The sequence below is a fragment of the Peromyscus californicus genome, unplaced genomic scaffold (genome assembly GCF_007827085.1).
Source record: "Peromyscus californicus insignis strain IS unplaced genomic scaffold, ASM782708v3 Scaffold_5__1_contigs__length_169319896, whole genome shotgun sequence".
NCBI classification, from domain to species: Eukaryota; Metazoa; Chordata; class Mammalia; order Rodentia; family Cricetidae; genus Peromyscus; species Peromyscus californicus.
This window is the reverse complement of record NW_026294573.1, coordinates 42,121,454-42,145,668: the sequence shown is the minus strand read 5'-3', so window position 1 is coordinate 42,145,668 and position 24,215 is coordinate 42,121,454. Positions and strand designations below refer to the sequence as shown.

The 24,215-nt window shown below is 50.0% G+C and overlaps 1 protein-coding gene across 9 annotated transcripts in view; it reads left to right on the top strand.

The window, feature by feature from the left end:
- Nucleotides 1-24,215, top strand: part of Ttc39a (tetratricopeptide repeat domain 39A) — a 56,147-nt gene that overhangs the window by 827 nt on the left and 31,105 nt on the right. For 2 of the 9 annotated variants that reach the window (XM_052715340.1, XM_052715333.1), the window contains exons 1-2: nucleotides 11,716-11,812; nucleotides 20,598-20,702. In XM_052715340.1, coding sequence (XP_052571300.1) covers nucleotides 11,775-11,812; nucleotides 20,598-20,702 — 143 coding nt within the window. In that variant the 5' untranslated portion in view covers nucleotides 11,716-11,774. Of the gene's footprint in view, nucleotides 1-10,885; nucleotides 11,235-11,287; nucleotides 11,420-11,715; nucleotides 11,813-11,872; nucleotides 12,086-20,592; nucleotides 20,703-22,429; nucleotides 22,485-24,215 lie in introns of those variants that run through there. The other 7 variants (XM_052715337.1, XM_052715338.1, XM_052715334.1 and 4 more) reach the window with 6 other exon arrangements.

The window sequence follows — 24,215 nt, the reverse complement described above, 5'->3', positions numbered from 1 at the left end:
CCTCGAGCTTCTCAGTGTCTTGAGTGCTCCCTCTGCACAACCCTTCCAGAAGAACAAGCCAGATGCATGGCAGTTTTCTACTTTAAAACATTGAGGCCTAGGCATATAGCTTGCCTAGCATGTGGGAAGACCCGGGAGTTCAAGGTCCAGTACCTAGTGAGTTCAAGTTTGAAACTGGTTACCTAAGTCCCTGTCTCAAAAGCAAGCAAGCACTCACAGAACAGCCGATGGCTGCTCATCACCTGGAGACTGAGGTAATGGCAGCTGCCTTGTAGTACAGCTGGGCTGCAAGTGCTCAGACCTGCCTGGAAGACAATTTCTCCATTCTTTGACACTATATAAAACTCAGCTGAGGTATCCTCTTTTTAAAAAATCCCATCTGAGTCACCATCGTTTTAATTAATTTAGATCATGTTTATTTATTAGGGAGTTAGGCATGCACATGCCACAGTCCACATGTGGAGGTCAGAGGACAACTTTCAGGAGTCAGCCCTCTTCCTCCATGTGGGTCCCAGAACTCAGGACAGCTTGGCTGCAGGCGCCTTTGCCGCTGAGTCATCATCTAGACGGCCCTGAACCTTCAGGTCCAGGGCACTGGCACCTTTTGCTCTCTTTTATGGCTCTCATTCAGTCTTTCAGTACACTCTGTGGGTCACTTGCCTTGTTTTAAGCTTTGTATGAGGCATTGTGGCCACAGCTTGAGTTCAGACACAGAGGCCTCTGCTCTTGGAGACCGTATTCTAGTAAAAGACACCAACATACACAGAAATAGACAAAGGGACATCGGAAATAGGTAAAGTTTAAAATAAGATGATGGGATGCACAGTGAAAATGAGCACGCTCAGAGCCTTCCAGTGTGAGAACAGTTCATGTCAAAGCCCAAAGTATATCTGAGGCAGCAACAGAGAGGGGCCAGGAATTAAAGATCTGAGGAGCTCAGAGAAGTAGGCTGGCTCCCGCTGTGAATTGGAAAGCACCCAAAGGCTCCAGGTGGGATCTTCACTTTGTCTAAAGTGACCATGCTACCCTAAAGAGAAATGATTCTCTAGACACATCATCTCAACCATAGGTCCTGGCATCTGCTCCTTTATACAAGAGGGTGAGGTGGGGAGGCAGGCTTCAGCAAAATGGGGGATCAATATATTTGGGTTCTGATGATACACTGAATGATTTCTGAGGAAGACAAGATGCCCTGACTGACATAATGAAGCCTGGTTGTGTCTGGGTAGATTTCTCCCTGTGTAGGACCCACCGATGAGAATTCAGCTGTTCTCTGTCCTGTGAGCAGCAGGGAGCCTCCCACGTGGTGCATGCATGTATAATATCTCTAGTGTCATTGTGTGAAGGGACCAGAGGCAGGGAAACCAGAAGGGAGGTGGCTTGATGACCTACAAGAGGGATGCTGGGGGAGAGATTAGGAGAATGGTGGGACTGGGAGAGGGGAACTAAGCACAAAGAGCAAAGACCTGGTAAAGCAACAGACCAGAGCGTCACCGAGATAAGGGGTGGGGCTGGGATCCAGTGGTTGCCTCTGAGTAAGTGGCCTGCACTCCCATGCCTTCCAACTTCAGCTGTTGCTTTGCAGACGTCATTGGGGTGTGGCTGATGTTGAGTAAATGCAAGTTCACTTTTCTTGGTGGGAGTGTTAGGAAATCTTCCATCCTAGGTCTTTTCCTTGAACAGAAGAGATTTGGAAAATGTCAAGGGTCAGAAGTGGCATTTCCCACAGGACTGTTGGGGAGCTGAATGGGACTGTCCCTGAAGCCTGTACACCTTAGTAGGAGCACCGCCACCTACCTGGCCTGAAGTTGACTCCTTAGCTCAGCCAACCACAGCTCCAGGTATGGTGTGTGGAGGGATAAACCCTGCTCCTGGTGTGAGCCTGAGCCAGAGGGGCCCTCAAAGCCTTAGGCTGCAAGGGTCTAATCTAATCCTTGGGCAGTGCTGGGGAAGGGTGGGGAGGTCACTGCTGAGTTTTTACTCATTCTCAGAACCTTCAAGTTGAGGTACTCCTAGGCTTGTGTTTTAAAACCCCAAGTTTCTACAGTGTTGACTGTTTTTATTCAGGGATTCTGACCTCCTGCGATTGCTGGGTATGGGAGTCTGAGAGGGGAGATGCTCTATGTGCGCCTCAGTCCTTAGTCATGAAGAAACTTCCAGTAAGCCTTGTTCAGCCTTATGAGTACAGGAGGACAGAGACATGGGACAGTGGGGGCGCTTTTTAAGATCAGGGAGAAATGGGTTATTGGGGTCACAGCTTGAGATCTGCCAGTACCCCACTTTCTGAAAGATCCTCGGCCTTGCTCCTCTGGACCCTGGACCATTGTCACCTCACTTTCAATGGCCAGCTCCACTGTCTCCTAATGCTCACCTCATTCTTCCTGCAGCTCCCTGGCTGCCAAGCCTTCAGACAGCACCAGAAAGCAGTGTGCCCAGAGAAATTTCCTTGATGAGGGCAAATGTAGATATAGTTAGGGATAGCTGGTTAAAATGGTAGTTATAAGTTCTCCAAGATCCATGACTAGTCCTGGGTAGTTGACAACAGCAGACCGGCCGATGTGGACGGGGAAAGCCCAGGAGGCCTCAACCCTACCCAGAAAACCCACAGGTAACTAAGGGAACTGGAGAAATAGGCTTCCCCAGGGAAGAACACACCAATTACCAGATGCTCAGCCCTGAAAACGTACATACAAGTAATAATTATACAGACTGAGCAGGTTGTACTTATGCATTTAGGAATTTATATATGTATGTAATTGCAATTAGTGAAAAAAAAAAGGCCATGAATTTGAAAGAGCGTAAGGAAGGATATACAGGAGTGTTTGGAGCGAAGAAAAGAAAGAGGGAATTGATACAATTATAATCTCAAAAAATGAAAGAAATACTTTTTAAATGGGAGTGCTGTTAGGAGTTGTCTGGGGAACTGTGAGGATTTTGGAAGTTTCTTTTTATAAAGCACTGAGAACAGCCACGGGAAGTGAGTGCATTTGTATGTCACCCCTGCTGGAATGGCCCTGGGCCCTTTGCGTTATCATGTGTGTCTACTTGGCTTTCCTTCTGGCTTTCAAAGAACAGAAATGCATTTCTCACATTCTGGAAGTGGGGAAGCCCAGACAAGGCAGATTCCGTGTCTGATGAAAGCCATCCCCAGGAGCGATGCTGTTTTCTGCCCTCCCTGGTGGCGTCTTGTCTTGGGTGTCTTTTGTAAAAACGGCTTCTTCTCCTGTTCTGTGGTAGCATACTCTGACAGGAGCAACTCAAGTTTGTTCTGGCTCACAGGTTAAGGGTACAGTCCATCATAGCAGAGAAGTCAAGGCAGCAAAAACTTCAAACTGCTGGTCACATAGTGTCCACAGTCAGGAAACGGGGGACTGTGCATGCGCTCATGTATGCACACATGTGTGTATGGTATGTGCGCATGTGTGTGGTGTGTATTCACCTGTGTGTAGATAATGCGCATGTGTGTTCAGGTGTGTGTACATGCATGTGTGTGGAGACCAGAAGTCAACCTCAGGTGTTGTTGCTTAGGAGGTACTCTCCTTACCTTTTGAGGGAGAGTCTTTCTCTGGGGCCTGGGGCTCCCTAAGTAGACTAGGCTGGTGGCCAGAAAGCCTGAGGAAGCTTCCTGTCTCTGCCTCTCCAATGCATGCCACCAGGCCTGACTTTCAATATTATTATTGCTGTTGTTGTTGTTGTTATTATTATTATTATTATTATTATACTTAGTATGTGTGTATGTGTGTTGTGGCACGTTTCTGGAAGTCTAAGGACAATGTTCTGAAATTGGCTCTTCCCTTCCACCCCACATCATGGTGATCAGTTGAACTCAGGTTGGTTTGTTGCTGCCTTTTATTTTTTTCCAGTGGGTTCTGTGAAGCCAGGGAGGTGGCTCAGCTGTTGAGCACTGGCTGCTCTTCCAGAGGACAAAGTTAGATTCCCAGCACCTACATGGTAGCATACAACCATCTGTAACTCCAGTTCCAGGAGATCCAACACCCTCTTGTGGCCTCTGTGGGCATAAGTACACTCATGGTGCACAGACGTACAGTCAGGTAAAAACACCTCTGTACATAAAAATTTTAAAACATAATAATAAAGTTGGTTCTGGGGTCAAACTCAGGCCCTGTGCTTGCATGGCAAGCCCTTTATGACTGTCATCCCAGCCCCAGGAGACCCGTTTTTCCTGGAACTCACTTTGTAGACCAGGCTGGCCTGGAACTCACAGAGATCCGCCTGGCTCTACCTCTGAGTGCTGGGATTAAAGGCATGCGCCACCACCGCCCGGCTCAAACAACCCTCCTGCCTCAGCACCTGGAGGACTAGGATTATAGACAGGAGAAACCACGCCAGGCTACAGACAAGGTTTTTTGTTTTTTTCTTTTCCAGAGCTGAGGACCGAACCCAGGGCCTTGTGCTTGCTAGGCAAGCGCTCTACCACTGAGCTAAATCTCCAACCCATTTTTTAAAGAGTTGAAAAGCTGTTCCTGAGCACAGGCCAGACCAGTGGGAGGTCACTGACAGCTCTGTGGGTCCTGCCCTTTTCCCTTCCTTTACCACTGTGGCCTCCAAGCCCAAATTCCAAATCTCCAACCCTTCTGAACCAGGCCCCCACCTCCAGATGCTGCCTCCCCCTGCCTCGGCATACAGGAAGACCCAGGTCTGCCTTGGTTCCACCAGCCAGTGCATGCCATGAGCTCTCTACACGACACTGAGCAGGGAGGCCTTGAGGTGTGGGCCACGGTCCTTGGTACACCTTCTTCCCTGAACAGCCCTCCCACGTGGCCAGGCCTGTTGGGGCCATTTCCCTGGTGTTCACAGCAGCCCCTTCACCATCATCCTGGGGTGTCAAGGCAGGGGTGCCTCCTCAAGCTAGCTGGGACACGGCAGGGTCAGGCATCTACCCAGATCATCCTGGCTCTGCAGCCGAGGTTTTAGCCCCCCAGGATGTCTGTCTCCAGAGCTTGGTCCCTTGGTGTCAGAACAGCCCTTGGCCCCTCTCGCCTTTCTCATTGGTCCTCTCGCTGGTCTACCCTTAGCATCACCTGGAAACCAGACTGGGGCAGAGGGGTCCCAATCCTTGAACCTAAAGTATCAGAAGACTATAGAGTTTCCTTCTCTCCTTTCTGTTGGGGGGTGGGGTATGAGGGAATAAGGGACAGAAAGGGAGTAATATTCCCAAGGTCTTGTAGTTTGTGGGGACACAGGACATTGGAGGGAGCAGGCCTATCCAAGGACCAGGCATCTCCCAGGGGATGATGGGGAGCATTTTAGAGTTGTGACTCACACCTGTAGTCTCAGCATTTGGGAAGCAGAGGCAAGAGGATCACCATAAGCTCAGGGCTAGCCTGGTCTATGTATCAAGTCCAAGGCTAGCCAGGACTGCATAGAGAGTTTCACAAAACAAAACAGCTGTGACTGCCATACCCTCTTCAAGTGCCCACGTTGATGGATCTGTTCACTTCTAAAGTATTAAGAAGTCCAAGTCTTGGGGGCTGGAGAGATGACTCAGCGGTTAAGAGCACTGGCTGCTCTCCCAGAGGTCCTGAATTCAATTCCCAGCAACCACATGGTGGCTCACAACCATCCATAATGAGATCTGGTACCCTCTTCTGACCTGCAGGCATACGTGCAGGCAGAACATTGTATACATAATAAATAAATAAATATTTTTTAAAAAGTAAGATGGTTTTAAAAAAAAAAGGGGGTGGGGTGGGGATTTAGCTCAGTGGTAGAGTGCTTCCCTAGCAAGCACAAGGCCCTGGGTTCAGTCCTCAGCTCCAGAAAAAAAAAAAAAGTCCAAGTCTATATATAACCTGCCAGGTTGGCCTTAGGGCCTCAAGAAGATCTGAGTTCAATCTCTTATGAGACCTGTGGTGAAGGAGAGAACCAGCTTCCCTAAGCTGTCCTCTGACCTCACTGGGTACACAGCCTGTACTCGGCCCTTCTCCACATGGAGATAGATTTAAAATGTTTGAAGAAGCTGGGCAGTGGTGGCACACGCCTTTAATCCCAGCACTCAGGAGGCAGAGGCAGGTGAATATCTCTGAGTTCCAGGCCAGCCTGGTCTACAAAGTGAGTTACACAATGAAACTCTGTCTCTAAAAAAAAAAAAGTTTGAAGAGAAATAGAGCCTACTTTACAGTTACCAATTCAGCCATATTAGGAAAACTCTGGAGACAAGGGCCAGGTCTCGAATGGCAGAGCCTGAAAGACTTGGGAGTAGGGAATGGGAGTGCTTCACGCCAGGGCGGGGCCTTGGGGAGGCAGCTGAGGGGTGGGGCCAACAGGGCTGCTGAAGTTATGGTAAGCACCTGTCCCAGCATCCTGAGTGTTTGGGGTACTGTTCCAGGTTTACGGATAAAACAGAGAGGTTCAGCGGGATGGAGGCACAGCTGGCGCTCTAGCTTAAGCACTTTCTGTGGTCAGGGCATCGCTAGCCACACACTTGCATACTCCACTCCTGTGACCCGCATTTCAGATACCCCCTTCCCTTCTCCCATCTCTGTACTGGGCTCCACTTGCAGCAGGCCCCTCTTTACCCAAGAGATATTTGCATGACCCCAGGTATGGAGGTCTATAAAATAGGTATGAAAATCAAACATCGACCGATAATAAATCATAAAGACATTGATTTTAAAACAGTTGTTTGACACACACATAATTTTATCGTTTATTAAAGGTGAAAGTAAATTTGCACACCAGTAAGATGGATGTGCTTGTGTGATGTGGTTTTTGTTTCCTACTTACTTATTTTATGTGTATGAATGTTTTGCACGCATGTAGATATGTGTATCACATGTGTGCCTGGTGCCTTTGGAAGCCAGAAGAGGTTGTCAGATCCCCCGAGACTGGAGTTACAGACAAGTGTAAACTATCGTGAAGGTGCTGGGACTTGAACCCAGGTCCTCAGGAAGAGCAGTCGGTCCTCTTGACCACCCAGCCATCTCTCCAGCCCCTTATTTAACTTTGGTTTTTTGGTTTTTGGGTTTTTTTTTTTTTTTTTTTGAAACAGGATTTCTCTGTTTCTCTGGCTGTCCTAGAGCTAACTTTGTAGACTAGGCTGGCCTCAAACTTACAGAGATCCCCCTGCCTCTGCTCGCATGTGCTGGGATTAAAGGCATGCACTTCCACACCTGGCTTCATTTAACTTTTTAAAAATGAAATTCTAGTTAGCAAACCAACAGAATTTTAAAGTATTTTTATATTTATTTGAAGACAGGATTTCTCTGGGTAGCCCTGGCTGTCTTGGATCTCTCTATGAAGGCCAGGCTGGCCTCGAACTCACAGAGGTCCACTTGCCTCTGCCTCCAAGTTCCGGGATTAAAGGCATGCACCACAATGTCTGCTTTTTTGTTTGTGGTTTTGTTTGTTTATTTTAACAGTTTTGAAGCCATACATTGTACTACAAACTAACCCAAAGATGGATTAGCTTGATACTGAGGAATGATGGAAGGAAAATACTGGGAGTCTTTGTTTGAGAGCTATATAGATGGCTCCGTGGATAAATGTTCTTGCTGTGCAAGCATGAGGACCTGGATTTGAAGCCCTAACATGTAAAAAGCCAGGCGAGGCTGCATGTGCCTGTAATCCCAGCATTGAGGGGTGGGGATGTGTGGATCCCAGGAGCTTGGATGAAAGACCCTGTCTCAACGCAGTAGGTGGGAAAGTGCTAGCTGAAGACACCAGACATCCTCTGGTCTCCTCCTGTGCACACCCCCACACACTCACATGCATGGAGCCCACACACCCTTGTTTTTCATGATTAACCCATTATGTTTCTGTAACAGCAGAAAACCTTTTGGGCGCTGCAGGAACACTGTGTCGCATGGCATGATAGTAAGGTGTGCGTGTGTGTTCAGAGCCAGGGCTGCGGTGAAATCATGTGGTAGGTGTGCTTGTGTGTTCAGAGCCAGGGCTGCGGTGAAATCATGTGGTAGGTGTGCGTGTGTGTTCAGAGCCAGGGCTGTGGTGAAATCATGTGGTACAACATGGCCAAACACTGCCAGAAACACCTTGGATTCGTGACAGTTGATTTGATTTTGAATTCATTTTTGGTTGCTATGCATTCAGAAACCTTTTATTGTTGCCAAAACTTTTGCAACCTTTCCATTCAGTTATGTAACTCCATTTGGGAGTGACAGCCCACAGGGCAAGACGCTTTGCTCTGGGGTGGAAGGAGAGAACCAACTCCACACAAATGTTCGTGCCTACGCGTGTACACACACACTCTCTCTCTCTCTATATGTGTGTGTGTGTGTGTGTGTGTGTGCGTATATGCATATATGTGTGTATATATGTATACATCTGTATATATATAAAATATTCACAATGCAAAAGTTAGGCAGTGGTGGTATATGCCTTCAATCCCAGCACTCAGGAGGCAGAGGCAGGCAGATCTCTGAGTTTGAGGCCAGCCTGGTCTACAGACCGAGTTCCAGGACAGCCAGGGCTACACAGAGAAACCCTGTTTTGAAAACACCAAAAAAAAAAAAAAAAAAAAAAAAGGAAGAAGAAGAAAGAAGACAAGTAAGGAAAGAGGTGTTCTGTCGGGTGAAGAAGGGACTGGACTTGGGAAGCTCTCTTAAGCCTCTGGGTTCTGTTGTTGGCTCAAGGTGGGGCGAAGCATGTGATCTGAGCTGAACAATAATGAGTTGAAGCTAGCAGGACCCCTGAGGGTCAGGAATGGCCTGTGGGGGCACCCTACTGATGGTGGCTCCAGCTCCAGCCTCAGGACCACTGTGGGGAAGAATTCTGACTCTGCTGCTGACCTTGCTCGAGACTCAGTTTTCACCTGTAAAATGGGGAGAGGAGCAGAATCCAACCCCAGGCACTGGCACTGCTCCGGAGCACTAGGCCCTCTTCATCTCTATCTGCAAAAATTCTTACTGCTGACAATGAAGCAGATGTTATTTCCATCCTACCTCTGAAGAAACTGGGGTTCACAGAGTAGTTAGAAGTGAAAATTAAGATTATCCTTGTGCACTTACCACCACACACGGCTTGTAAGAAGCCTTTACAAGAGTCAGCCACTGCTAAGCTAATCCCCTCAGAGGGAGCTCTTACCTCCTTGGACCCAGTGTTCACAGCCAGGCACCCACAAACACAGACACAGTGATCATCTGACTAGGCCCCACCCTGAGAGATGTTCACAACAGTCACACACAAACTTCTCTTCCTGCTCCTTCCCCCACCTCTTACAGACAGCGTCACCCAGAGGGGTTAGGGCTGGTCAAAGGAGGTAAGAGATGAAGGCTCAGGACCCAGCCAGGGACTTCCTGGGAGAGGTGGCATCCGAGTTGATACAAGTTCTTTTTTTTTTTTTTTTCCAGAGCTGAGGACCGAACCCAGGGGCCTTGCGCTTGCTAGGCAAGCACTTTACCACTGAGCTAAATCCCCAACCCCACAAATTCTTTTTTTTTTTTTTTTTGGTTTTTCGAGACAGGGTTTCTCTGTGTAGCTTTGCGCCTTTCCTGGAACTCACTTGGTAGCCCAGGCTGGCCTTGAACTCACAGAGATCCACCTGGCTCTGCCTCCCGAGTGCTGGGATTAAAGGCGTGCGCCACCACCGCCCGGCTCCCACAAATTCTTAATAAAATCTACTAAACTGAATCAGAACTAATGAAGACTAAAGCGTCAGAAACTATCCAAGAAGACCCTGAAATTTTTACATTAGCAATCTGTTGTGTCTACCCACCCCATTGTGTGTGTGTGAGTGTGTGTGTGTGTGTGCGCGTGCCTGTTTGTCTGTGTGTCTCTGTCTTGTATGACCTCGCTAGCCTGGAAGTCCTTAAGTAGCTGAGGGTAATCGTCAACTGATCCTCCTGCCTCTGCTTCTACCTCTCAAATGTTGAGTTACACGTGCCGTACCATCATGACCGTTTGAAAAGCGACCTCTCAATGAGAAGCTTCTGGCTCCATCCCTAGTTACACGGATGAGCTGACCAGGGGGGAGAGTATGTTCTAGGCAAAAGGAACAGCATGTGCCAATGCCTGGAGACATGACTGTGGCAGGGCTTCAGCCTCATCGTCTAGGACTTGTCCCTACACTCTCGCTGGTCTCTCTGGAATCACAGACTCCAGCTATCCGTGTGTCCTCGCTCAGTCCCATGCCTTTGTCTATGTCGCTTCCTCATCTAGCACACCTGCTCCCTACTTCATTAATAATACACCTGTCGAGGCTCAGCTCTGTTTCCCATCTGCTCCAGACAGACCCTCATGTGCACACATACTCACCCTCATCTGGATTCCTTATATAACAGTTGCTGATAGATGTTATGATCAACTTCTCATAGTTAACTATATTTTCAAGCCCATATATGTGAGGCTACCAGAGTTGGGGCGATTTTCACATAGCCGCTTCCGGCCTCTGCTCACACTGGGCAGCATAAGAACTCACAGCCAGGGAGATGACTCGGCAGTTAAGAGCCTCTGCTCTTGCAGAGGACCCGGGTTCAATTCCCAGCACCCACATGGCAGCTCACCACTGTCTCTAACTCCAGCTCCAGGAGTTCCCGACACCTTCGTACAGATACACATGCAGGCAAAACACCAATGCACATAAAATAAGTAATTCAAAACAAACTCACAGTCTTTCCAGGCATTCTATTTTGATGTGAGCAGCAATCTCCCCCCCCCCCCCCCCCCCCCCCCCCCCCCCGGACACTTCTCCCTGCTCCTAATGTGAACCTGCCGGGCTCCTCCGGGATCTGGTCCAAGCCCTTCCCACCATGGCTACATCTGAAGGCTGCCCTCCCTTGCTTCCTCTTGTGACATCCTGGAGCTCAGGGCCAATCCGGGGCAGTTGGAATCCCTCTTCCTGTCCCTTGCCTTTGTAAAGGGACAGCTCTAATCTAATGGCAGCCACGTGTAATGATGAGTCACAGTTAAGAGCATCTGGGGCCCAGAGACGGTGGCCCGTTAACTCTTAATGGGCCAGGGCTCTCTGCTAGGAGATCATGTAGGCTTCTTCGGAGCCTGCAAACCCACCTCAGGTCTAGGTGCATAGTGGGCATCTGAGAACTGACCCCTCACTCTAAGAGTGAGAGAGGAGGAGACGGAAGGGAGAGGGGACTAAGTATGAGCTTTGGAGTTAGGGCTGAGTTGCAGTTCCTGCTTACCACTTACCGGAGTGGCTCAACGCTGGTCACATGGACTCAACTGCCCCAGTTTCCACATCTGGACAATGGCAATTGCAGGGATTGTTTGAGAGGGCGAGTGTGAGCTGCCTGCTCGCGGTGAGCGCTAACCCGCGTGATTTCCTGCCTTCTTTTCTCTTGCAAAACACTGCCTCCCCCTCCCCCCCACCTCCCATCCCCGTTGGACAAGTGGTTAGAATGAATGAATGTCCACGTCTGACTGCAGAGGTTAGGCTTTCTCTGCCCAGATGGCCCGGCAATGCGGCTGGACCGCGAGAGCTCAGGTGCGGGGCGGGGCGGGCTGTGGCCTAGGGAAGGCGGAGAATTTCCCGGCCCCGGGGGTGGAGGTGGCCGCAGCTCCGGGGGATGTTGTCTGCGCCACTGCTCTGAGGCCGGGTTCCGCGCCGACCTGGGGCGCCCGGGTCTCACCTGGCCAGCGCCGGGGGTGGGGTGGGGCGGGGGGCGGGCGCTGCGCAGCGCGGGCGCGGCCATGGCCCCACTGCGCGGGTGGGCAGCCCGAGAGAGAGCGGCCCGGCCCCGTCGCCTTCCCCGCCCCCCGGCGCGCCCCTCCCCGGCCGCCGCGTCGCGGGGATCCGGCCGCAGCACCTGGGCCGCGCCTGGCGTCAGGCGCGCGCAGCGATGACCACGGCCGGTGGCCCGGGCGCCCTGCCCGCGGGGTGAGTGGCCGAGGCAGCCTCGGGGCGCGAGCCGTGCGGGGTGGATGCTGCGGGGCCGCCCAGGAGGAGCCCCGGGACCGCACTGCGGCTCTAGCCGCTGGGCAGCCAGCGCGCCCCGCTGCCTCCCGGGGACTGTCCCTCTGGGTCCCAACTTTCTTCTCCCTCCTTGTGGAGTGTGCACCCGTGGGGTGGGCCTTGTTACGATCAACCCTCCTTACAGATGAGGAACTGGAGGCATAGTTCTTAAGTGACTTGTCTTTGATTATCCAGGAGGTAAGAGCGGGAGTGGAATTGGAACTCAGCTCTGTCTGGTGGCATCCCCTTTAGGGTTATTTAGGGTGTTTGAAGGGCTCTAAGTGTGCTGGGGCCGGGATAGTGGGTGTAGCAGGAACCTTGGTTGTCAAGGTGGGTATTGCCACTATCAACATGGCTGTCTTGGCCAGCCCCACCCCCACCCTGCCGAAGTCACTGTCGGACCCCCTTACATTGTCCCCAGACACTGCCAGCTGCTGTCTGGAGACAGCCGCCTGGCTGTTCCTGGGTCTCAGTGCTTGGGGCTAGTTGCTGATCTCCCTGGCTGCTGGGAGGTTACTGGGCAGATCCTGCTCAGGTGAGCTGGGAGTGGTGCCCGCCCTACGTGGAGATCAGAACAGGGACAATATTTGCCAAGGGCCTGAGGCCTGACAGGTGAACAGGGAGGAGAGGAGCCTGGTGCCACCCGCCAGCTGGAAGCCTCCCCAGGGCCTGTGAGTGTAGCATGGGTCTGAGAGATTGGAAGTTCGGTGCTGGGGAACACCGTGGCAACACCGTGGCCCGGAGGAGGCCTACCCGTTAAGTTTTCCCTAATCATTTTCTGTTGTATAACTTTGGTCAAGGCTTTCACCTCCCTGACTTCTGGTCCCTCCTTTGGAAAACACAAAGGGGCTGGGCTAGCTGTGCCCTCCCTGCTGAGGGTTGAAAGCCTCACATCTGGAGCTTGGCAGGGTACTTTCCTGGGCAGCCCTGTCGAGCACCCACCCGCCAGTACTAGAACAGTGGTTTTTCAGAAGGGAGACACAGAGCAAGGCTTCCATCCGAGAATCCCAGATTTCCCAAGCGAAAGCCACCTTCCTCTTGCTGACACACCCACATCAGTGCTTGAGTCCCTGGGATGACCCTGGTCTCCTCCAACCCGGAGGAGCGCTAAGCTTCCAGTAAGCACACATCTCTAGCACCAACAGAGTGACCGCTTTCTTGTATGGCTCTGAGGGTTCACTCTGAGAGGCCACACAGGTCCATCTGTCCATCCCTTCCCCTGCCCTAGTCAGTGTTATCCTTGCAGGGTTTGAGCAGAGGAGGGCCAAAGTAGAAGGGTCTCCCTCCTCCACCGCAGACACTTACTTAGTCGCTCAGCAAACACTCAGAGCTTGTCTAGGTCTAACTTTGGAAAAAAATGGTCAAGCCTCAGATTTCTACCATACAACAATAATTTCTTGGCAGTGGGAATGCGGTGGGTTGAGATAGGGTCTCAAGTAGTCCAAGCTACCCTTGCATTCTCTATGTAGCTGAGGATAACCCTGAACTCCTGATGTTCCCATCTCTACTTCCCACCAGGTAGGACTACAAGCATATGCCACCATGCCCAGCTAAAAAGTTGTGAAATGTTTTTAAGACTTCAGAAGATATGATAAATAATTTTAAAAGACATTTTTATTTTTATTTATTTATTTTTTTGTTTTGTTTTGTTTTTCAAGACAGGGTTTCTCTGTGTAGCTTTGCGCCTTTCCTGGAACTCACTTGGTAGCCCAGGCTGGCCTCGAACTCATAGAGATCTGCCTGGCTCTGCCTCCCGAGTGCTGGGATTAAAGGCGTGCGCCACCACCGCCCGGCGACATTTTTATTTTTTAATTGCATACACACACAGACAGACAGACAGACACACATATAAGTGGAGTCCAGAAGAGGGCATCAGATCTCCTGTATCTGGAGTTATAGGGAAGTTATAGGCAGTTTCGACCCACTGATGTGGATCCGGGGAACCAGACTCTGGTCCTCTGTGGGAGCGGCACAAATTTTTAACCACTAAGCCATCTTTCTAGCCCCTATGGTAAATAATTAAATGGACCTCCATGTTCTTGCCACCCTGTGTTGCCAGATATTAACTCTGTGCCCACATAATTTATTTTCTATTTAAGAGAGAAGTCTTGTTAGAGTTGCAAAGTCCTCGTGGAGACCCCCTCCTGCCTTCCCTCTCCAGAGATGATTGCCAGCCTGGATCTTGGGTTTATCACATCCCATTTTTATTCTCCTGCTGAGTACAGGAAAATCTAAAAACAACCCAGTTTGGGGATGAGGAGTGGTTTGTTCTTACTTCAAAGTATTCTGTAAATGGAACCACGCAGCACGCACCTTCTGTGGTTGACTTCTCCAGAATTTGGGTTTGTGAAGTTTTGCCTCCTTGGTCCCACACGCTGGTCCCCTCATCCTGATACCTGCTTCATCACCCTGTGTAAAGATCCGTTTATTTACTCACCCTTGTTAGACATTGAGGTGGTTCCCTGTGTCCTGCTAGTCAAGCCCAGAGTAGTCCTGTGTGGCTGGCTGTCTTTTCACAGGAGTGTGCCCCTGTGGTGCCCCTCGTGGGTGACAGGTGTGCTCTCAACCTTCCCTCCTCTCCTTTCTTCCTCTTGCCCACTTCTTTTTGTTTCCTTCTGACAGGATCTCACTCTGTAGTCCTTGTCTGGCCTCAGACTCTGGATCCTTCTACCTCAGCCTTCCTGAGTGCTGGGGCTGCAGGAGTGTGCCACCACACCTGGCTTGTTCCGTTACTAAATCAGACCTGCTTGATGAGAGACACGACAGTGGAAAAGAATAACCACACGGGCGGCGATGGCACACCCCTCTAGGCAAGTGAATCGCTAGAGTTTGAGGCCAGCCTGGTCTACAAAGCAAGTTCCAGGACAGCCAGACCTGTTACACAAAGAAACCCTGTCTCGAAAAACAAACAAAAAAGGATAACCAGTTACAGTTCATGAGTACTTCCTGTCTCTGTCTTTCTTCACAGCCCTGGGATGTAGGTACCCTTAGGCCCATTGTACTGACCGGGAAATAAAGGCTTGTAAGGCTGAAGAACTTTCTGCTGGCTGAGGTGGAGCTCAGTTGCTATGGTTCTTGTCTAGCATGCACAGAGCCCTGGGTTTGATCCCCTAGCACCAAAAAAAGCTGGACATGGTGGAGCACACCTGTAATCCTAGCACTTGGGAGGTGGAGGCAGGAGAAACTCAAGCTCATCTTTGGCTACATAGTAAGTTCCAGGCCAATCTTATATAAGAGATTCAGTGGGGTCTCAAAAGACAAAAACAAAACCTTTACCAAGTCATGAGTAACTGCTGAGCTACAGCTCAGCTCAAAGCTGTCGCTTTCAAAGTTCTAAGAGACCATGCCCTGTAGTACTGACTGTGTATCGCTAAGGGCCACAGAATTTGGGGTTTTGTTTTTGTTTTTGTTTTTTTGGTGTTTTTGAAACAGTTTCTTTGTGTAGTTTTGGTGCCTGTCCTGGATCTCGCTCTGTAGACCAGGCTGGCCTTGAACTCACAGAGATCCGCCCGACTCTGCCTCCCGAGTGCTGGGATTAAAGGCATGGGCCACCACCGCCCAGTGAGTATGGGGCTTTGAATGAAACCTCTTGACCATATTTGAAACTTAGAAAGGTCAATTCAGAAGTCACAACTCCCCATAGATACACACTGCACTTTTTGAACTAGAGTCCCGCACCTCCAAAGGGCAGAGAAGAGATTAAAATCCAGGGCTGGCTCCAGTCTGCTCCCTGAGCGATTTTGCTCTTCTGACTGAGGTTAGGTTCAGGGGTTAACTGGGTCTAAGGGTCTCCCAGTCACTTTGTCCCCAGCCCTGCCCTTGAGACAAGGTATCAGACCAAGCCCATGACAGGGAGATGGGAAGGGAAGGGGGGTAGAGTGGCCCCAGCTGCCTGGCACCCCTCCTACCCCCAGTTTGTTTCTCACTATGGCCTCCTGTGTGAGCATGTGTGTGGGTGAGTTTGTATGTGTCTGAATGGGACAGTCCTTTACCATCTTGTCTAAGACCCTGATGTAGGTCTCCATCTGTGTTCCATCCAGCTCAGTGCCTGCCCATCCCCATCCTTTACCCATGCCTTAATGTCCTTAAGGCACAGCAGAGAGGCCACGTCACCACAAGGATGTAAATTGGGCAGAACAAGGTACCCTGGAACAGAAAGGCCTGGATGACTGCGGAACAGCCTGTGGAGACTTGGGGCCTCCTTCACAGCCAGGGCAGAGGAAGCCTAGGGAAAGGTCCTGTGCTTTGCTCTTGCAGACCTCGGGGAGGAGTCTTCCACACTGCAGGGCCTTCCCACTTATCTCTCAAACGCAGAGAAGAGCTCGGCCGGGAGGAGGATTGAACAAAATAATACCACGGCCAATTTAGATTAAAGCTTGAGTGATCCCTTGGTAGAGGGAGTGGATGCCAATGCCATTAATCCCATAGGGCCAATGTCCCCAGTCTTCCTTCATCTCTCCATCCAGCAGGCTTTCTGGAGCCTGTCTTCAGCCTGTCCAGACTGCAGTGCCTGAGAACCACCTTGCGACGTTGCCGGCCTTTATGCTCTCCGTTCCTTCATGGGCTTCTTTCTCCGCCTTGGGTTCAGTTCAGTGGCGTCTGGCTGAGATACCTTCCTTGAGTGCCCAGGCTGAGTTAGGGCCTCTTCCGTCCATCACAGCCCTGTTAACTGTGGCTGTCACTGCTCTGCCCGCTAGAGAGCCTTCAGAAGACTGAGTTCATCAAGGGCAAGGTTCCAGACTGGGGCCACTCTGTTCCCAGAGCCCAGACAGCAGCATGCACTAACAGAGAGCTCAGTGAGTGTGGTGGGAGGGAAGACAGAAAGAATGGATTCAGGGCTTTCTCTCGCTGTAGATCTTCCTCACTTCAGTTAAGCCAAAGAGGTGCTGGGGCCCCAGGGAAACCTTTCTCGCTTCTCCGTGGGATGGGGTGAGGGGTAGGGTGTCCAGAATGAGAGGCAGGCTTTTGCTTCCACACTTGGTGGATGTGGGCCACGTGATCCCTTGAGGCTCAGCCGATGGATACCAACATAGGAAGAAACTCAGATTAGAACCCACCCCTGGGCTCTGCGGTCTTGGCCAAGTCCCTTCACCTCTGTGCCTCTGTTTTCTCGTCCGCGGTGTGTATAACCCCAGGTCACAAAGCGCTTCGAGGGCACAAATTAAGAATGTCATTGAGTACTCGCGGTACTGTGTTTGCAGCTTCCTAGTTAATTCACACAGCAAAGATGAGTGGGTTGGACCCTGGTTGCTAGGCTGGGTCCTGAACACAAAGGAAGACAGACATGCCAGGCTTCATGAGAAGAGGGCCAGCCCGCTTTGGGTGGGGCCTTTTATGACCATGGAAAGGAAGTGGGTCTTTGCTCTCAGAGACATGAGAAGCCATGATGGATTTGAAGTAACATGATCAGATAGATCTGTGCTTTCAAAAGGTATCTATGGCTATTAAGACAGGGCTGGGTTGGAGGGCCTAGTGTTTCCCACAGTCTGCCGTCAGAACCTGGGGGCTGGGTGGGCTACACCAGGCGTCCTCTAAGATGTCCTCCTGACCTCCCTGACAGCTTCTAGTGGTGGGGTCTGGAGTGTGTCTGGGAACAAGCCGCTGCCATGGTAGCCTAGGACCTTTCAGACTCAGAAACCTCTAATCACTCAAGGCGGGGGAGGGGAGGTTGTGGGCTTGCACTGTGTGAAGACTCAAAACACAGCCTCCTTCCTCTCCACTTAAATAGAGGTCCCTGGTGTGGCTGGAAAGAATCTGCCAGTGGAGAGAGCGCTTTCCTAAAAATGACGAACATCGGTTGATTTTCCTGCAAGAGCTGCGTTTTTAAAATTCACATTACTTTTGAGGACCTAGACTCCATAAAGTAAAATAGTGATTTTTTTTTTTTTTTTTTTTTTTTTTTTTTACAGCCTCAGGGTGGCAGCACCCTGGGAACCTGGCCAAAGTCAACAGAGTCCTTTCTGAAGGGATGGGTCCTCATCCCAAGGTCCCTTTGGGATTACTCAAATGTAATTTACCAATAAAAGTACAAAACACAAGGAAACAAGCCACCGTGAGTGACAGGCACCAGCAACAATAAATAGCAGAATTCTTTTCTCTGAAATAATGTATAATTAGTTGTGCTTACAATGTGTGAAGACATTGAAGCTAAATCTGAAACGATAAGCTGGGAATCAATGGCTGTCTAAAAAAATCGATCAGATTTGAAAGAAGAATCTAGTGGAATCCCTGGAAATGAAAACCACAATCAACATGAAAAACACAGCAAGCAACTAGCAAATTCCACACCCGAAGAGGAACTAGCACAATGAAAGTCTTGAAAAGGGAGCAGGGAGCTGTGTGTTAGGGGATCCCTAAAGGAAGGTCTCAGCCTGTAAGCCCAGTACTCGGGAGGTTGGGGCAGGAGGACTGAACGAGTGTTTGAGGCCAGCTTGGATTGCTCTCTCAGTCTCTTTCTTCTTTTAGATTTATGTTATCTATATGAATGTCTTTCCAACATGTATGTGTGTGCACCACATGTGTGCCTAGCGCCTGCAGAAGTCAGAAGGGGACATCTTATCCCTGGAAGTGGAGTGATGGATGGTTGTGAGCCATCATGCAGGTGCTGGGAATTGAACCGTGGTCCTCTGTGAGAGCAACAAGTGCCCTACACTGCTGAGCCACCTCTCCAGGCCCTGTGATAGTTTCTTTCCCTGTTACTGTGATAAAATAACTCTGATAAAAGCAATTTCAGAAAGAAAGGGATTATTCTGGGTTCACAGTTCCTGGGGGATGCTGTCTGTCATCCTGGGGAAAGTGTGATAGCAGGAAGCTGGCTTCTCACCTTCCATCTACACTTAGGAAGCAAAGAATGAACAGGAAGCGGAGCTGGACTATTAAGCCTGAAGGCCCACCCTTAGTGGCCCACTTCCCTTAAGAAAACCCCATCTTCTAATGGTTCCACGGCCTCCCTAATCAGCACCACCAGCTGGGGACTGAGTGTTCACACAAGAGCCCGTAGGTGACATTTCACATTCAGACCACAAAAGCTACATAGTTAAGACCCTGTCTTAAAAGGCAAACAAGGGCAGGAAAGCTGGCTCAGCGGGTGGAGATGCTTGCTGCCAAGCCTGATGTTCTGAGTTCGATTCCTGTGGCACCCATGGTGGAAGGAGACGCCTGACTGCTACAGATTGTCAGCTGACCTCCGCACATGGTGTATCGCGCTATCAACTTGGACAGGGTCTTTATTATTAAAAAAAAAAAAACAGTGCAAAACCCCACCACCATAAATGGATGCAGAACCTAAGAGGGCTGGGAGAAGGGCGTCTTACAGGCCATGAAACAGTTTGAAGGGGCTAAGAGACTGGGAGGGAGGTAGCAGAAGAGGAGAGGGGACTTTCCTGGCAGGCTTGGCTTACCAGGACAGCGGCTTGGCCCAGAGGCCCACAGACATGGAGGCAGGTGCTGCTGGTGTTTGGCGGTGGAGCCCAGTGAGAGGGGTGGGTCAAAGATGGCTATCAGACTTCTGGCTTGAGAAACTGGGTGGAGGAGATGTGTTACTCACTAAATTGGCAAGGCTGAGCGGGAACAGGCTGAGGAGAAGGCGCAAGAGGCAAGCTTTGACTGCTTCTCGTTTTGCCTGGGAAGATCTGCCGACAGGCCTTGGGTTGATGTAGGATTTGGCCTAAGCGGAGACATTTTCTCTTCCCGGGGGTGTGAAGATCAGGATTTTCTTCAGCAGTATGGCAAGCTTCTATAAGAACTTTGTTTCAAGTGCACACCTTTAATTCCAGCACCAAGACAGGAGTTCCAGGACATCCTGATCTACGTAAAGGGTTCTAGGATAGCCAGGACTACATAAGGAGACGCTGTCTCAAAAAACTAACATCTTCGCTCATTCAAATTGGGCTCCTGGAGAAGAGGCATTTTCATTTTTCAGAAGGGAAAGTTAAGACCCAGGAGAGTCCCAGCCTTGGACTTCATTTGTTCATTCATTCATTCATTCATTCACTCATTCACTCATTCATTCATTCACTCACTCACTCATAAATTTGTTAGGAGCCTGTTTGTGCCAGACACTAGGGCTGGGGATACAGAAGGGATAGATGCAAGATTCCTGTTTTTTAGAAGCTTGTATTTTAGCGGAGGGAGTCAGACAATAATTTAAATATGTTGGTAGGATGCTAAGAGCTGTAGGGGAACTTGAGGACCAGAAGAGGGCCAGGTATGTAGCAGATGTCATTGGGAAGGTGACAAGTATGGAAGGCTCTGGAATGCTCATACAGAACCATTGCCCTCCATGGCCCATTGTGACAGTGTCAGTTCTAGAGTGTAGGCCTGAGATCAGTAAGAACCTGGAGAAGAAATACCCAGAGAGGGACGAAGTGGGATCAGTGTTGGGCGGTGCCCCTCGGGGGCGGCAAAGCCCAATGGGTCAGAAGGGCCATAAGGGCTCCTTTTACAATTGTGAAGGGTAAGAAATGATCATTCTTATGGCTTCCTTGCTCTCCATCCTGAGCCCCAGCCCCATCCTGTCATTGAGTCTCAGATGACACCCTCCTTTCTTCCACCATTGGGGACACTGAGAAGTGGGTATAAACGGTCCCTGTGGCTCAGCATGGGCAGCCCAGAGGAGGCCTGGTTGTTGGGTCAACCAGGCCAGTGAAGCTCTGTCCTGGCCAGGAGAGGCCAAAGACTCTGTCTGTTGCATGTCTGCTTCTTCCCTCAGGTCTCCTGTGAGCAGCCTCCATGAGGCCCTGGACCAGTGCATGATAGCCCTGGACCTCTTCCTCACCAACCAGTTCTCAGAAGCACTCAGCTACCTCAAACCCAGGTGAGCTTAGGGGGCACACATGTAAGTGCACACGTAGGGATGGACATGGATTAGAGGAGCCCATGAGTACATTACACTTTCTGGGTCACCGGGACTCCTGAAAAGTCTCATCCAAACGGCCCAGGCACCCCTCCCACAGCCTGTGAAGAGCCAGATGGCTTCCACCGTCACTGGGAGACGGTGACTTCCTCTTCCCATTGAATCCACTGGAAATTGCTCCTTCCCCCTTTAGACCGTTCACTGGGCCGTGGGGTAGTGACGGGGCCTGTACTTTAAGGCATTTCTCCAGTGTTTGTTGGTGGTGGTTTATTTAGTTTTGGGACAGGCTCTCCAAGACAACCTCTGACTTGAGATCCTCCAACCTCCACCTCCCAAGTGCTAAGATTCCCAGCATGCACCACCAGGCCTGGCATACTAGTTCTAAATAATACGCACATGCAGTGTTTTCCCTCCTAGCCCCCGCCCGCCTTCTTTGCAGTTTTTAAAACTAAGGTATAATTCAGATACCATAAAATTCACTTTTAATAAAAAAAATTTTATTTGTGTGTGTGTGTGTGTGTGAGTGTGTGTGTGTGTGTGTGTGTGTGTGTGTGTGTGTGTGTGTGTGTGTGTGTGTGACTATAGGTTAGAGAAGAACTTTAGGAAGTCAAGTCTCTTGCTGCACCTTATGGGGCTCTGGGATCAAACTTGGGCTCTAGGCTTATGTACAGCTAAGCCATCTCACTAGTCCAAAACTCACTGTTTTTGTCACTTTAGAAAACTCATCTCTTTTTTTGTTTTGTTTTGTTTTGTTTTTTCGAGACAGGGTTTCTCTGTGTAGCTTTGCGCCTTTCCTGGAACTCGCTTTGGAGACCAGGCTGGCCTCGAACTCACAGAGATCCGCCTGCCTCTGCCTCCCGAGTGCTGGGATTAAAGGCGTGCGCCATGAAAACTCATCTCTTAATAGATAAGAATGTAGCTTTTTTGGGTTTGGGGATTTAGCTCAGTGTTAGAGCGCTTGCCTAGCAAGCGCAAGGCCCTGGGTTCGGTCCTCAGCTCCAAAATAAAAAAAGAATGTAGCTTTCACTGGGTGTGGTAGTGCACACCTATAATCCAGTAGTTAGGAGGCAGAGGCAGGTGGATCTCTATGAGTTCCAGGACAGCCAAGGTAACACAGAAAGATCCTTTCTAAAAAGAAAGAGTTTAGTTTTCTTACCTGAATATGATGGTGCGTACCCTCCCCCCCCCCTAGTACGTGGGAGGTAGAGATAGAAAGTTCAGGAGTTCAAAGTCATCCTCTGCTATAGAACAAATTCAAGGCTGGCCTGGGTTACATGAGATCTTTATCTTGTTTGTTTGTTTTCAAGACAAGGTTTCTTTATGTAGCTTTGGAGCCTGTCCTGGAACTCACTCTGTAGACCAGGCTGGCCTCGAACTCACAGAGATCCACTTACCTCTGCATCCCGAGTGCTGGGATTAAAGGCGCGCGTGTGCGTGTGTGTGTGTGTGTGTGTGTGTGTGTGTGTGTGTGTGTAACCCAAATGAACCCTTTCCTCCCCAGGTTGCTCTTGGTCATGGTGTTTAATCACAGCAACAGTCACTCTAAGTCCTAATTCTTACCCCGTTTGTGTCCCCTTCTCAGAAATGTTTCAGATCTCCTATTCCTGCCTGTCCAGGTTTCAGAGCAGTGGGCTGGGACAAAGGTCTTGTTCACGCTGTGGTTTTGTAATCAACTCTTTCTGTTCTAGGGCATTCCCTTAGTCTTCTGTTCCCTTTCCTCCGGTCAGGTGTTGGGCTTCCCAGGTGAGCCTTCCCTAAGCTTCACATTCCCCTCCCCCTCCTTTATGTTTCTTTTTAAAGTGTGTGTGTGTGTGTGTGTGTGTGTGTGTGTGTGTGTGTGTGTGTGTCCACTGCATGTATGTTGAGGTCTGAGGACAACTTCAGGAGTCAGTTCTCTCTGTCCACCGCGGGGATTCGGGGATTGAACTCAGGTCTTGGCAGCAAGTGCCCTTACACACTGAGCATCTTGCTGAGCGCTCACTTGATTTCTGTCTTTTCCCTTCCGGGTGTCATTAAGTCCTTCCCTTGACGACTTGTGACTTCCGTGATCACATGACCAATTTCCTCATACTCATTGTTTCTCTGCATATTCTCTTTTGCCCTTAACATCTTATTTTTCTTTCTTCCTTTTTTTTTTTAACTTTCGTGTTTGTGGGCATGTGTGTGTGAATGTGTGTGTGCATGCACGTGGGGGCCCAAGGTTGATGTTGGAATCATCCTTGATTACTCTTCCACCTCATTGATTGAGGCAGAGTCTGGGAATCAAACCCACAGCCTGCTGATGTAGCTAGTCTTGCTACCCAGCTTGCTCTGGGGGTCCCCTATCTTCACATTCTTGGGGTAGAATTTTAGGTGGGCCACCACATCTACCCAGCATTTATGTGGGTTTCTGGGGATCCTCCAGTCCCCATACTCAGACTGCAATTGCTTTAACTGTGGAGCTGTCTCTCCAGTCCCCCTCTTTATGTTTTTACTTGTGTTTTATGTATATTGGTGTTGGCCTGCATGTATGTCTGTGCATCATGTGTGTGCCTTGTACCCAGGCACAAAACCAGAAGAGAGATTCAGATCCCCTGGAAGTGGAGTTTAAAACAAAGTTGTGACTCATCATGTGGGTGCTGGGAATTGAACCTGGGTCCTTAACAAGAGTAAATGCTTTTAACTGCTGAGCCATATATCCAGCCACCATCCCCTTTTATTTGAGACAAAAAATCTTACTATTTAGTCCAGGGTGACCTCAAATTTGAGATCCTCCTGCCTCAGGTTGCCCATTTCTGGGATTGCAGGCATGTGCAACCATGCCTGGAATCAGGATGCCTGGCGCACTTCTAGGACAAACTGTTTCCCTATGCCAGTCTGGGAGGTCAGTGGCAAGTTCCCCCATCTCACCTCAGGGCAACCAAAATTATCAAACGTCCCAGGGAAGTAAAATCACACCGCACCCATGACCACCAAAGACGCTTTCCAGAAACTGTCCGACTTCCTTTTACAGAGTGAGACAAAAGTACCTTCACTGAGAACCACTGCTCCAGAGTGGCGGTCATCAATAACAACAATACAGCCCCTTGGCCCCATTTATACCCACTGAAGCTTCCGAGAAGGTTGGGTCCACAGTTGTTCATGATTCCATATTGTACACAGGTCTGCTTGGCCGTCCTGACCCTAGTGAGGGGGGCTGGGTAGCACCCCTTCTGTGCTCCTTGGGCTTACCAGGGTTTACCGTGTTCCCCTCGCTGCCTCTGCATCTGCTGTCTGGATGTCACGTCTCTGAATAAGACTGTCTGTACTGCTGGTTTATGATTCTTAGCACTCTGTCTCCAGGCACTGTCTGGAACATGGAGACAACCCCAATAATTTTTTTTCTGTTGAATAAATGGCCGTGGCTTGTCAGTGGCAGAGCTTGGATTCAAATCCAGGCCCACCCTGGCTGCAGGCTGCATTCTGACTGCTGGGCTCTCCCAGGTCTCATGCAGG